The sequence below is a fragment of the Python bivittatus genome, unplaced genomic scaffold (assembly GCF_059951505.1).
Source record: "Python bivittatus isolate LINGU-HERP-01145 unplaced genomic scaffold, Pbiv_v1 ctg000060_np1212, whole genome shotgun sequence".
Lineage (NCBI taxonomy): Eukaryota > Metazoa > Chordata > Lepidosauria > Squamata > Pythonidae > Python > Python bivittatus.
Genome location: NW_028277044.1, coordinates 10,690,698 through 10,704,751, shown reverse-complemented (window position 1 = coordinate 10,704,751; position 14,054 = coordinate 10,690,698). Strand labels below are relative to the sequence as shown.

The window sequence follows — 14,054 nt, the reverse complement described above, 5'->3', positions numbered from 1 at the left end:
CAATGGACATTTTCATTTTACACGTAGTACCATTCACACACACATGCATTTTTTGGCTGTATTGGATCACGTGTTGAAAACCTCGCTATCTAGACATCTCCAATGACTTCCGATCCTCTTACCGAGAAATTTCCTTTAAAGCAGGCCTCAGCATCCAACCTAACCTCTCGTTTTAGGGCTCTTGAAGGGCATCGTGTCACGAACAAGGAAAATAACCAGGGAGGATGTTCTTCAACACACAGAATCGCAGGGAGAACATCTTCTCATCCGTGACGGCACCCGGACTTCTCCCTACCACCCACCCACAGGTTTCAGAAGTCAAGGGAATCGCGTTTCCGTCAGTTACTGCCTTCCATGGGTTTCACGCCCTACCAGCAGTTTTTAGGCCCGGCTGCACAGCACACTTACTGACGACAGGGCTTTTCCCAGACGCGTTACGGGCAGGCCGAGCCGGACCAAGGCCACCCCGACTGGGCGACCCACAGCCCCGGCCCTGCCTTCCTTCCGCCGCCGCCTCCTCTCCCCCAGGGCTCCCGGGGGAAAGCGCGCCGGGCTCCGCCGCCCCCCTCAGGCAAGGCGCGAGCCGAGGGGGGCGGGTCGTGGGCGTGTGCCCACCATCGTGAAGAATCGCATCTGATTGGTCGAGGGAGCACAAGGTGAAAGGGCGGCCTGGGTAGCCGAGAGCAGCTTCGCGGCCGAGCGTGATGGCGGCGGCGGCCTCTCTGTGCCGGGGGAACGCTTGGCAGCAGTGGAGATACAGGCTTCTGGAGCGGTTCTTCGTGTCGCGAACGGTGAGGCGGCTGGTGGGCGGTTGGCTGCTAACTGCGAAGTATCGGCCGCGGCGGGGCGGGAGCAGGCAGGCAGGCAGGCAGGCAGGCAGGCAGGCAGGCAGGCAGGCATTCTCTTCGCAGAGCACCGTAGGGCACTGGAGATCGGGAGTGCTGATCTGTTCCCCGAGATGCCTCGGCCCTGATTTGGGGCAAGGCGGCATTTGCTGCGCGAGGAACGGTTGGCCGCCAGTCTGGAGGGTGGATTGACGTGCATGTGAAGCCAGCGGATAGGATGCCGGTCTGCGTGGGTCTCCGCTTGCCTGCAGGCTGGAACTGCTGTTCGGGGTGTGTTAGAGCCGCCCTCGCCAATCCGATGCTGTCTCGATTGTGGGGACTACAACTCCAATATGGGTAGGCATTCTGGGTGTGGTGGTCGGGATCCGCAAGACGGAATGATTGTATGTATGTGTGCCTGTGTGTGTGTGTAGAGAGAGAGAGAGAGAGAGAGAGAGAGAGAGAGATTGTGCCGCAGGCTTCTGCACAGGGAGAAGTGCATTGAATAAATTGCACGGGAGAGGCTTATCAATACCTGGTCTTTCCTGCTTGGACTCAAGGTTAGTGCTGGCTATCCATCCTTGCTGTTCCTCTGTTCACGATGAGCTGCATCTGTTAACAACATATATGAAAGGACATGATGCATGGCAGTTGATTCAGATAAAATCAGAGTTGTGCAAGTTCAGATTTCCATCATAATGCATATAACCTCAATCTCATACTGCATTTCACAGTATGTGGTATTTCTAAGAGCAGTGCTATATTTTATAAACACACACATGCTTATATATAATTTCATTAATCAAGTTGATTCCAAAAGTGATCTGGTGAAAGCTACCTTGCATGTTATCTCTCTGAACCCATCCTATTATTTTGACAGGAGACCTTGTGTAGATGTGAACAAGGACCAGTCTGAACATCTTGTGAACAGCCAGGGTCAGGCAGATACAGTTTGTCCTTTATAATTTTTAGCTGGGTTCTTAATGAACAGTAATCACTTTTCTTCTGTTCCTTGTTGGCTATATTGAAATCTGTATATCTGTAAAGTCTGTTTCCGACGTTCCAAAGAATTTCTGCACAGACTGGTACTAAAATTATTTCCAGAACATCACCTCAGTGATACACTTGGTCTAAAGGATTTGTTGTATTTGCTTGGTGAAGTTTGTCTTTAAATAATTAATTAGCCAGATGTATTTTCTGTAGAAATAAGGGATTAAAATGACAGGTTAATAATATATTCATAGTTCAATTGTTTTTAGAATCAGTTTTACATAGAGAGAAAGATAATCCTCTTATGTTAATCAGATTCTGATATTTGTCCTAACATGTTGTTGTAGTTTTGTTGATACTGTTTATATTGATCTTTCATATTTTCCACTGAGGTTTATATCCTTTTTAAAACAATGCTGTTCTGATATGCTTTGGACTTAAAAACCAATTCATCCCAGGTTATACAGAAATATTTTTTTCACATTGTTTAAAAGCAGTTCACAAATGCTGAACACATAAATAGCTATTTAGAATCTGTATTAAAAAAATGACAAAGATCATACAACAATAAAGTGAAGAAAATTGGTCATAAAAAATTAAAAGACTGTATTTGATGGTGGTAGTGCTATGTAATGAATTCTCTAGTATAAGATTAATAACAGAAAAAGGCTTAATTTCTTATAAAATTGAAACTTGAATTAAGGCATATCAGAAGGTCTTTTTCATTATTTTATTATATTAAACGAATTAACAGAAGAAAAAGTATACATTCATATTTGTTATTTCTAGCAATAGAAGATTTCTTTTTTGTTTTGGTTGAATTTATTAATTGATTATGTTTCTGGTGCTCTTTATATTTTATATTTTGATAAATTCTGTGTTTTATTATATTGTTTGAACTGATTTAAGCTGGGAGGTATGCTGCTCAGAATTGTTTACAATTGGAGAGGCCTATAAGCCTAATAAAATACATAAATGAATACAACAGTATTAATATAATGTAATTACAATGAATAAAAGAAAAAAAGAAGGAAAAGGGCCTGGAAAAACTATATTATAAGCAATATAATCCAAAATATTTCATCATATTATTGAAAATAATTCTTCCTTGCCCCAGCCTAATTCAAATTGTGACAAAGAACATGCATCAAGAATCTGTTGCTGAAAATTAGTTATAGCTTTCTCTTTCCAAATTGCATTATTATTTTAGGCTTTGTTTACAGTTCTGGGGACAGTCTTTCCTAAGAAAATACCCTATTTAGTTGACAAGAATATCTCAAGTTGTAGAGAATAAATGTAAAAATCTCAACTTCTCAACTATCTTCTGGGATTGAAAGAGGGGGGCACAGTATTGCCATGGTTCTCCTTTCTTTGAGGTCATTTCCTGTGGGTGGGTGGGAGAAGAGATTGACTCTGAGAACCTTTTTTTCATGGTAAAAATCCACCTGTTTTCAAGATTGACATACATTTTAAAAATGTTGCTTATGTTAATTCCACTTAAATATTTGAAACAATTTGATAAATTAATGGTAAATTTCTTGAGGAATGGTCAGACACCGAGGATCTCTCTTTTAAAGATTCAGCTTTCGTGTGACAGTGCTGGTTTAAATTTTCCAAATTTCAGTTTACTTCAGTTTTTTGGGCCTGATTAGAAAATTATTATCTGGAATCTTTGAAACTCTGGCAAGTACTTGGTTCTAACTATAGTAGAATTCAAATTTGGAAAAACTTCTATTTAAAAATTACAGGTGAAACTTTTGGGGGGCAGTATATGCATAAAAAATGGGATAGTCGCCCTTAATCAGTTAATTGCAAATGACATCTTTAAAACATTTGAAAGATTATAAAGGAATGCAATTTACTTAAAACAGCAGGATGACAATATATATCTTTTTGGGAAAGATTGTAGAGAAGGTGATAGATCTATAACTTCAGAGGGCTTTGGAAGAAGCAGATTATCTGGAGCATTTTCAGTCAGATTTCAGGCCTAGTGCAGTACAGAGACAGCATTAATTGTGCTTGTGGTGATCTCTGGTTGACTAGTATGGGGGTGGTGTGATTCTCCTGGTCCTGCTTGATCACTCAGCAGTTTTTGATATCAATTATGGTATCCTTCTCAACTATCTTCTGGGATTGAAAGATATTGCCGTGGTTCTCCTTTCTTTGAGGTCATTTCCTTTGGGTGGGTGGGAGAAGAGATTGACTCTGAGAGCCTTTTTTTTTCATGGTTTCTTCAGGGCTCAACACTCTCCCTATTCCTATTTAATATCTATATGAGGCTTCTGGTTAAGATCATCCACTGGCATGGGGTCAGGCATTATCAATATGCAGACACCCTATTGTATATCTTGACCACTATCCAACCAAGTGATGCTATTGAGGCTCTGTTTTGTCGTCTGGAGGCTGTTAATATTTGGACAGATTCAACCATAGCAAGATTGAGTGGTTGTAGATTCATGGGACCTTGGTTTCCAGGGACCTTCCAACTTTAGTTCTTGATTGGGTTGCATTTTCAGAGATGGAACTGATACCTGTACTTATGGCTTTTGCTTAAAGAGTAGGTGGCAGACTCCAGGAGGACCCTTGCACAGATTCATTTTATTTACCAATTATACTTTTTCCTAGATTGGGAAGTCTTGTGCAGTTACTCATGCCTTAGTTATCTCGCAATTGGATTGTTGCTATGTGTTGTACATGTGGCTGCCCTTGCAAACAATTTGGAAGCTACATTTGGTTCAGAATGTGGCTGTGTAGTGATTATAGACACACTTCAATCTTCCTGATAATATGTCTGCTCTGTGAGCTGCCTGTTGGCTTCCAGAGGAATTCAAGGTTCTGATTATCATCTATATAGCTTTCCAAAGCTCAGGGTTTGTTGGACCACCTCTCTCCAGTTTTGTCTGCTGTCCTGATAGATCTAGTAGAGTAGGTGTGCTCCAGGTCCCATCTTTAAATTTATGTAATTGGGAAGAACACTTTTTCTATGGCTGCCCTTGCTCTCTGAAGTTTCCCTTCTGAAGTCTGCATGGCTTTGACACTGTTTTAATTTAAGAAAGCCCTTAAAACGTGGCTCTGGGGCAGGGCGATTTCTGACCTCATAGTAGTTTCATTCTTGGGTTCTTAGTATTGCCTTCCCTGATATAGTTCATTCTTTATATATACTGTTTTTTACATGTTTTATGGTTTTAATAAATTAATTGAATAAATATCCAAATAAAGTATTTATTATGTTATTGGTTTTGTCTGAATGCTTTAGAAGGCTCTGAAACAGGCTAAACCAATAATAAAATACTATCAACAATTTTATAATTATGCAAAAAATAGATTTGGATAATTTATTTATGTATTATTATTTATTAAAGCAATTTATATGGCCGCCCAACTCATGGTGACTCCGGTGATAATAAACAAGAAATGTGGAATGGAGAATTAGAGTGTTTTATATAACAAAATCAATTGTCTCAAATGTTAGGGAACACCAAATATGATGGTTTGATTTGAAAACTGAATGAATTCAACCACAGAAAGATCTCTGTGGGGTTTAATGGATTCCTCAGTGGTTATTTAAAAAACATTGGTTATTGTCCTTCCTATCTTGGAATAGTAAGTGGATTGAAGACACCTTGGTGCACATGATTTGCTCATGTCCACTGGTACAGGTAGTCCTCGTTTAACGACTGCCTTGTACAGTAACCATTCGCAGTTATGATAGTCATGAAAAAGTAACTTTGCGACCAATCCTTACATTTATGACTTTCGCAGGTTGTGTTTGTGGTTAGGTTGTATTGTTTAGGTTTTTTAAATATATAGTTTTAATCAAATTGTTTGTATGGCCTTTTACAACTTTTATTCTGTTTTCCCCTTGTTGTTTTACTTTTGTTTGTATTCTTTGAGAAAATCAATAACATTTATTTTTTTAAAAAGTTTTTCAAAAATAAAAGCTTTTTATATTTTACATTATATTTACAACCTAATATTTTCCATATATATTATGTATGTGTGTGTGTGTGCAAAGATTCTTAACTGTCTTGCTGCCATTTCTGTGTCCCAAGGGCTGTTGGGTATATATCATATCTTTTCACATTCACAGATCTTATTTGTGTGAGGCAGTTGTATACAATAACATATGCAAGTATAATTTCTGCTGTTTCTAGGAAGGTGCTGGAAAGATTGGGGTGGGTAGGCCAAAAGGAAGATCACCAGGAAGGTTTGGAAATTGGTGGTGGCAAGTCAGCAGGTAGTTAGGTGGCAGTGGTGGGAAAACATTATTCTTTAAAACTAAAAGTCAGGAATTTATTTTAAAACTTTCACTTTATTATTCCCATTAATACACAAGATAAAAACCTACCATATTTCTTTACCAATCCACTGAAAAACCATTAGCTCAGGAGTTTTCCTCCATTTCGTAGATTTAATTGTAATGAGAATTTCTTGAATTGAAAGTGAAGTAAATTTAGTGTTCTAGTCCTGTGATAAGTAACTTCAGTTTCTTTCATTTTTTAAATACTCTGTGTTATCTTCTGTTGAAAATGTTGTGGAGATGTTGGTTAAGGTTCCAACCACAAAAAGTCCTGGATGACACAGATTGGATCTATTTCAATCAGAGTTCAGATGTGTAGAGTCTGCATTGGTGGGGCTTGGGGGTGAACTCCCAGTGGCATTTGATACCATTGAAAATGCTATCTTCTTAGATCATCTGTGAAGACTGGAGGTCACAGGCACTGTTCTGTTTCTTTCTAAGTGGATAGTTCCAATCAGTATTGTTGGGGAGGAGCAGTCAAGACTTTGATCACTCGAAGACTTGATCATCTTCTCCCATTCTGTTTAATATCTACATGAAACCATTGGGAAAATATTAGGATAGGTGATCTGTTGGTTTGGGTTTAGGCCCATATGGTGGCACTTCTGACTTTGTGCTTTGAAGTTCTGAGGGACTAGGTGGGGTGAACCAAGACTTAAAACTTAATCCCAGCAGTACTATATAGAGTTACTGTTGGTATGCAAATCTTTTGGCTCCATAGAAGTTCCATCTATTGCTCTAGTTAGTTACTTGTGTTTGTAATCGCTAAGGATTTCTGGCAGTTAACAGCAGAAATACACACACACAGTAACAATACATAAAATAACAAAATCATCTGAAAAAAGACAGCGACATCCCAGTTATTTTTCAAATTTTCTTTTTTTTTAATTAAAAAATTATTAAGTTTCAAACAAGAATAAAATACACAAAGACATCAAAAGAAAAGCAGAAAAGAAATAAATAGATAAAGAAATGTGAAGAAGTAAAGGAAAAGGGGGAGGAAAGAAAAACAGAAAAGAAGAAAAGAACAACTTCTGACTTTCTTCGGTACAGTTATAAGTAAAATAGTACATTAATTTCTTACTCTAATAATATCAATAACAAACAATATTTCTATAACAAAAACAATTCTAAATATCAAATCTCAGTCAGAATTTCATTTCTTTCAGTTACAAGAAAAATTCCAAAAGTAATTTCTAAATAGAAACAAAGTTAAAGAAATTTATACAGATATACTATCTCAAGGACTTTACCAACATTTGAAGTATCAATTGATCTATCGTTATTAAACACCTAAGTCCATTTATTTTCTGTAACAATAAAATCCATAAATGTTATCATACAATCCCAATCCAAGAATAAATTCCAGTATTAGCAATCCAAAATCATAACTTGTACATTTTAATCTTGGTCCCATAAGTCCACTTTAAATTCCTTTTTCTTCTTTTCAGGGAGCTTGACATTTAATCTTTTCTCCAAGTGAAATCTCAACTTGTAATTTCTTGTTACTTTCTCCTTTTTTACCATCAAAGATGTCTGCCTACACATCCAAAAAGGGAAAAATCTCCAAAATACTCTTCTGCTTTTTGGTCTGGATATTGTCAAAAAAGATTTCTGTTGTAAATTTGGGCTTTATCAAGAACTCATTATCTCCAGGCTCAAAATAAGCTAAATCATCCAGCCCTCCATCCAAATCCAGATCTCTTATTCCAGTTTCCTGTTCTGATGATTGCCTTAGTTCGCACAATGTAACATCGTCAATATTTTTATTTTCAGTATCCAATTTTGCTTGCAAATCAATATCACTATCAAATTTGTCTAGTTTTTTCTCAAAGGCTTCAAAGTCAATTTCTATCACTTGTAAAATTATAGTAGTGAGATCTTCCAGTAAATGTGTAAGTGTCTCTTTAAATTCCCTTTGCTGAACTGCAGCCATAACAAGCCTTACAGACAGGGAAAAAAAAATGGGTAGAAAGCAAGGTCTCAGGGTACTTTTATTTACAAAGCTCCTCCAATCAGCATTGCAGTGAGAAACAGCAGCTTTCCCACATAAATCTTTAACCAGCAGTCTCAAGCTTCAATTTCACAAGTACAGATTCAACAAAATTAACCTTTTAAAGTCCAAAAAACAAATTAACTTGTTTCATAAAAACACATAATAATTCAGCCCTTCGAATCTTTGCTCAAGATATAAATCCCAAAGTCCAAATCAGTTTTTTTTAAGTAAGCGTTGAAAATATGAAAAGCACTAAGAAGATATGCTTATCTGCTGCCAAAAAAAAAGCCTCTCTTCATCTAAAAGAGTAATAAGACCATTTAAAATGTGTTTTAGAAATGGGGAGGTTGGTTTTAGTGTCCTAAATGTCGGCTACGCCACAGCCTCGAACAGGATGGAAAAGCCCCGTCTCCCAGCCGCTCACCACACGTCGATCACAAAGACCTTCCTCGCAAGAAATGGCTGTCTGGAGAGCATCTGGGTTGATTTCATGGATTCTCGTTTCCTGTACATCCGGAGAATTCTTCAGGCTACAGGGATCCTGCCCTAGCCCCCGCAGCTGTGGCGTCGATTCCCAGACAAAGGAATCGGTTAAGCAGCCATCAGTCCCCCACCGGAAGTGCTCGTAATTTTTCAAATTTTTTGAAGAAAACTAAATTTTGACCGGTTTCCGGAATGCTAAGCAGGTGGGTGCCAGTTCAACATCTAGAGCAGTGTTGTCCAAACTTGGCCGCTTTAAGATGAGTGGACTTCAACTCCCAGAATTCCCCAGCCAGCTAACTGGGAGTTGAAGTCCACTCATCTTAAAGTGGCCAAGTTTGGACAACACTGATCTAGAGGGAGGCTACCCTGCAAAATGATAGCCATGAATAAGAAAAACTGTCCCAAGTCCCGGCTCCCATGCCTCACGGAATAAGGGGAACCACTAGCAGCTTCTCGCAAGGTACATATACCGGACTGATTCGGCTTAGAGAAAGTGGTTTTGAAAGTATCTGGTATGCCTTTTTAGAGATTAAAACCAGCAGTTTGAATTGCACCTGAAAGAGTCTTATCTGCCAATATATTGGCCGCTGCATTTTGATCATCCTTCCCCTGAAGGAACTGATAGGCAGCCTTTCAGTTGTTCTGGACTTGTGGCTTCTGCTGAAGTGGTAGGTGGAAGCTATGGTTAGGGGAGGTTTCAACCACCTTCGTGACTTTATCAGTTGTGCTCTTTCCTGAACCAGCAGACTCTTGTTCTCCCTCAGTTAGACTAACGTAATTTACTTTAGATAGGGCTGTCACTGAAGTCAGTTTGGAAGCTGTGGCCATTACAGAATGCATCTGCCTGCTTGCTGATTTGTTTTCGGTAAAATTGCGCTCATTCTGCTAGAGTTGCATTGGTGGCTGGCAGGTCACTGGGCCAATTCAAGATACTGATGGTCATCTATAAAGCCTGTATGGCTTGGATCGTATTACCTTCAAGACTGTCTTCTCCAGGTAGAATCTGCCAAGCCAACACAGGAGACAACGCTGCAGTTGTCTACCTCCTTAGAGATTGGGGGGCTGTAATCTGGAGAATGGTATTTTCAGCACAGCTCCCTCAGTTCAGAACATTTGCCTCCTAAGGTCAGGTTGCCCCTCACCTTTTCATCTTTAGGAAACAAGTGAAAATAATCCTCTTCCGCAAGGAATGTAAGAATATATATTCAGAGGAATACTCATGTTAATACCTTTAAGATATTTCAAGCAGATAGATAGATTCATAATATTTTTATAGGAAGGACAAAACACCTAGATTTTGTATATTTAAATTATGGTTACCATATGATGAAGGGGATTTTAACTTTCCTGACTTTTGCCTTCATAATTTTTACTTTTATTTTCTTAAGGAATCCAAATGATCAAGTCCAAAAACCATTATGGGTACAAGTAGAAAGTTATTATGTAACCACTTGGAAATCATAGCAGGAGCGCTGTTCCTGTTCTACTACAGTATACAGTATTTCCAGCATTAAAGATGACGAGATATTTGGAAGATACAGAGGCAGAAGTATAATTTTGACGCTTATTTACTCAGTAAGCTTACTGGGATAATCCTAGTCTGTATTATCAGCACTGAAATGTGTTCTGAATGACTCCAAATATACAGTATTTTTATAGGCAATTAAACAATATTTTTAGGTGGATATCAGTTATTTGCAAGAACTTTGGAATAGTTGGAATACTCATATTAACAAATAAAACGTTAAGGGTCTTAAAGAGTATCAGATATATTTCTTACAATGAGACTAATTCAACAAAAGACTTTTTCATGTTTCTTGGACATCTCAGAGTATTTTTAAAAAAGGTTGGCTGTCAACTTCATTATAGTGGAAGTATGAAATGATGAAAGGAATACTTATGTATTATATGAGTTTTTGTTTGATCTCCATAAATATGTTAAAATTGTTTTGGGAAGAATTTTTTGATTTATAGATGTGAATATGATTCTAATCACATACAAAAAATTAGAATCTATCATTATATAGGTAGATAACGATAGTAATTGGGACCAGAATTTCTGTCACTAAGTGATGCGGTCATAAAGTGTGATGTTATGTGACTGCATTGCTTAGCAACAACAATCCTGGTGTTCCCCATTGCTATCATTAAGTGAACATTGCAGGTCGTTAAGTGAGTCCCAGGTGGTTTGCAAGCAGACTGGCAGGCAGATAAGGCATGGCGCGAGCTTGGAGGGATTGGGGGTGGCTACTCCTGGGCAGGGGAGTCTGTGCAAGTGTCCCACACAGCGCGAGCATAGTGGGGCCTGGGATGGCTGCTGCTGAGTGGGGGAGGGAGCAAGCGACTTACTGGAGTGACTTGCAACCTTCCCTGTTGGCTTCCCCATTGACTTTGCTTGTGGGAAGCTGGCAGGGAAGGTTGCAAATGGCAATCTTGTGACCATGGGATGTTGCAACCGTTGTAGGTGCGAGCCAGTTGCCAAGTGCCCAGATTGCAGTCGCGTGACTGCAGGGGTGTTGGGATGGCCAGAACTTTGAGGACCAGTTGTAAGTACCACTCATTTGGTGCTGTTGTAACTTTGAACGGTCACTGAACAAGTGGTCATTAAATGAGGACTACCTATATAAAAAACAATGGATTTGTTGAACGTTGGCTATAGCGGAAAAGATTACTCTTTTACAAAGAGACCCTGGATTTACAATTTTGATTTGATGATATGAATTTGCTCTCTACTGTCAATATAACTGAAAGCCTGATCAATATTATTGTTTATGGTTAAGGTTGAACATGCTTTTGTCTTTTCTTTTTTTTTCCTGTTTTGTTTTTTATATCTTTTTTCCTATTTTATATCCTTTTTAATATTTATCTATAATAAATATTAGCCTTAGGTAGCCTTATGTGTGAACAAGGCCACAATGAATAAACAATGACTAAAACAGTATCTTACTATGATGTGTGAATTTCACTTATGGTTTAATCATATTTATTTTTTTTCCTTTTTTATTTTTTATTTGGTGAAATATAACAACCAAAATGTAAATGCAAAAATAATAATATAGTGATAATACAATAAAATAATTATACATAATAATGATTAAAATGAAACAATATGTTAAACAAATAAAAACAGTCATATGATATTAGTATAGAACTAGCTCAGTCTTCTACACCATATTGAAACATATTCCGTCATCTTGTATGAAGCATTTCAATAATTGATAAAGAACACATCTCTTGAATCAGTTATTTAATATTGGAAGTATACATTTCTTTCTACGTATAAAAGATAATTCTCTTTGCTGAACCCCAGGCTTGGTAGAGACAGGATTCATGAAATGTCAAATTCCATAATTTTTAGAGTATAATTGTTTAATCATCTTGATTAAACAAACCTCAATTGCTAGCTAACAAACCAGTCAATCTTAAAGGAAATCAACCCTGACTGCTCATTGGAAGGATTGATAATGAAGCTCAAGCTCAGATACTTTGGTCACCTAATGCGAAGAGAGGACTCTTTGGAAAAGACCCTGATGCTGGGAAAGATTGAGGGCAAAAGGAGAAGAGGATGGCAGAGGATGAGATGGTTAGATAGCATCACTGAAGCAATGAGCATGAAACTGAGCAAACTCAGGGAGGCAGTGAAGGACAGGAAGGCCTGGCGCGATATGGTTCATGGGGTCACGAAGAGTCGGACACGACTTAACGACTGAACAACAACAACAAATTGATAGCTTTACACAATATGCTAAATCAGAGGTGGCTAGCTTGGAGGGCTTGTATGATCATTTGATACCCAACATTCAGTGTTAATATGAGCATTAAAATAACCCCTCCTTTTTTTTTTACCTGTCAAGCTTATACAGAGAAGTGCTGTGCTCCTGTGAAGTTTGAAGTATTTATTTGGAATCATTTTCAAAATATGTCTAGCTCTGTTAAAGAGCTGGGAATCTGAACTCCTTACTGATGTAGGAATTATCCACAGATCTGCCAGTGAACTCCAGGATGTCTTTTCATACATGATTCAGATTATAACGTTCTATGTGAATTCTGCAAATTACCAGTTAGTTTGCTGGAATAGAGAGCCAGTGTGATGTAGTGGTTAAGGTGCTGGACTAGGAATGGGGAGACCCAGTTCTAGGCCTCCTTTAGGCATAACACCTTATTTTACATCTACATGAGGCTGCTGGGTGAGGTGATCTGATTGATGGGTTGGAGTTATCATCAGTATGCTGATGATACCCAGCTTTATATCTCCACCCTGGGCTGCCTGAGTAAATCCGTGGATGTTCTGTCCCAGTGCCTGGAGGCTGTAGGTGCCTGGATGGGGCTCAATGGGCTTTGTCTCAACCCAAGCAAGATTGAGTGGCTTTGGGTGCTTGGGCCTTCTGGAGTCAAGGTTTTTCCATGTTGGTGCTGGATGGGGTGGCTCTGCCTCAGATAGACCTGGTGTGCAATCTGGGGCTCTTCTTGGACTCACGGCTCCTGCTGGAAGAGCAGGTGGTAGCCATGGCTAAGAGGGCCTTTGCACACCTTTGAGTTGTGTGCCAGTTGCGCCCATTCCTGGACTGGGAGGCTCTGCTCACTGTCACTCATGCCCTCATAACCTCCCATCTGGATTACTGCAATGTGCTGTACATGGGGCTGCCCTTGAAGAACATTCAGAAGCTTCAGCTGGTACAGAATGCAGCTGCACAGGTAGTAAATGGTGTTGGTTACTCAACACATATAACACCACTGCTTTGTGAGCTGCATTGTTTGCCAATTTGGGTCTGGGTGCAATTCAAGGTGCTGGTTGTCACCTTTAAAGCCTGTCATGGCTTGGGACTGAGTTACCTGAGGCACCATCTTCTCCCAGTTGTTTCTACCCATCTAATCTGGTCTGGCAGGATGGGCATGCTCCGTCAGCCAAGGAATGTCAGCTGGCTGGGATCAGGAGGTGTGCCTTTTCTGCCATAGTGCCTGCCCTCTGGAACATTCTTCCTCCAGAGATTAGGATGGCCTTGACCCTGTTGGCCTTTAGTAAGGCCTTGAAGACCTGGGTATGTGCCTGGGCCTGGGGTCCTGAGTATGTGAAGGGCCCCATTTCCTGGTTATGTTAACATCTATGGATTATAATATTTTCTCAGCTGCTGTATGTATTAATTTTTTTATATTGTGATTGTAATTTGGTTTGAATTTATTTTATGATTGTTCACTACCCAGAGTCACTTGTTTGAAATGGGCGGACATACAAATTGAATGAATGAATGAATGAACAAACAAACAAACAAACAAACAAATGCCAGCTGGGTGTTCTTGGCCTCTTCACTCCCCCTTAGCCCTAATCAGCATCAGGCTTTGGAACAAGCTGATTGAAACAAAACCTTTCATTGCTTCATGCATTGATAAGGTTCACTGTAAGAACTAGGGGAGCACAGTGCGAAACAAGAGAACCCTGGAGCTGAGAGGAACAAATGCTAAG

General features: G+C 39.3%; 1 protein-coding gene across 3 annotated transcripts in view; it reads left to right on the top strand.

Moving 5' to 3' along the window:
- The first annotated feature begins 634 nt into the window (after positions 1–634).
- PCCA (propionyl-CoA carboxylase subunit alpha) overlaps positions 635–14,054 on the top strand; it is a 279,110-nt gene continuing 265,690 nt past the window's right edge. For 2 of the 3 annotated variants that reach the window (XM_088136492.1, XM_088136491.1), the window contains exon 1: positions 635–791. In XM_088136492.1, coding sequence (XP_087992618.1) covers positions 705–791 — 87 coding nt within the window. In that variant the 5' untranslated portion in view covers positions 635–704. Of the gene's footprint in view, positions 792–1,704; positions 1,761–14,054 lie in introns of all 3 variants that reach the window. The other variant, XM_088136493.1, reaches the window with a different exon arrangement.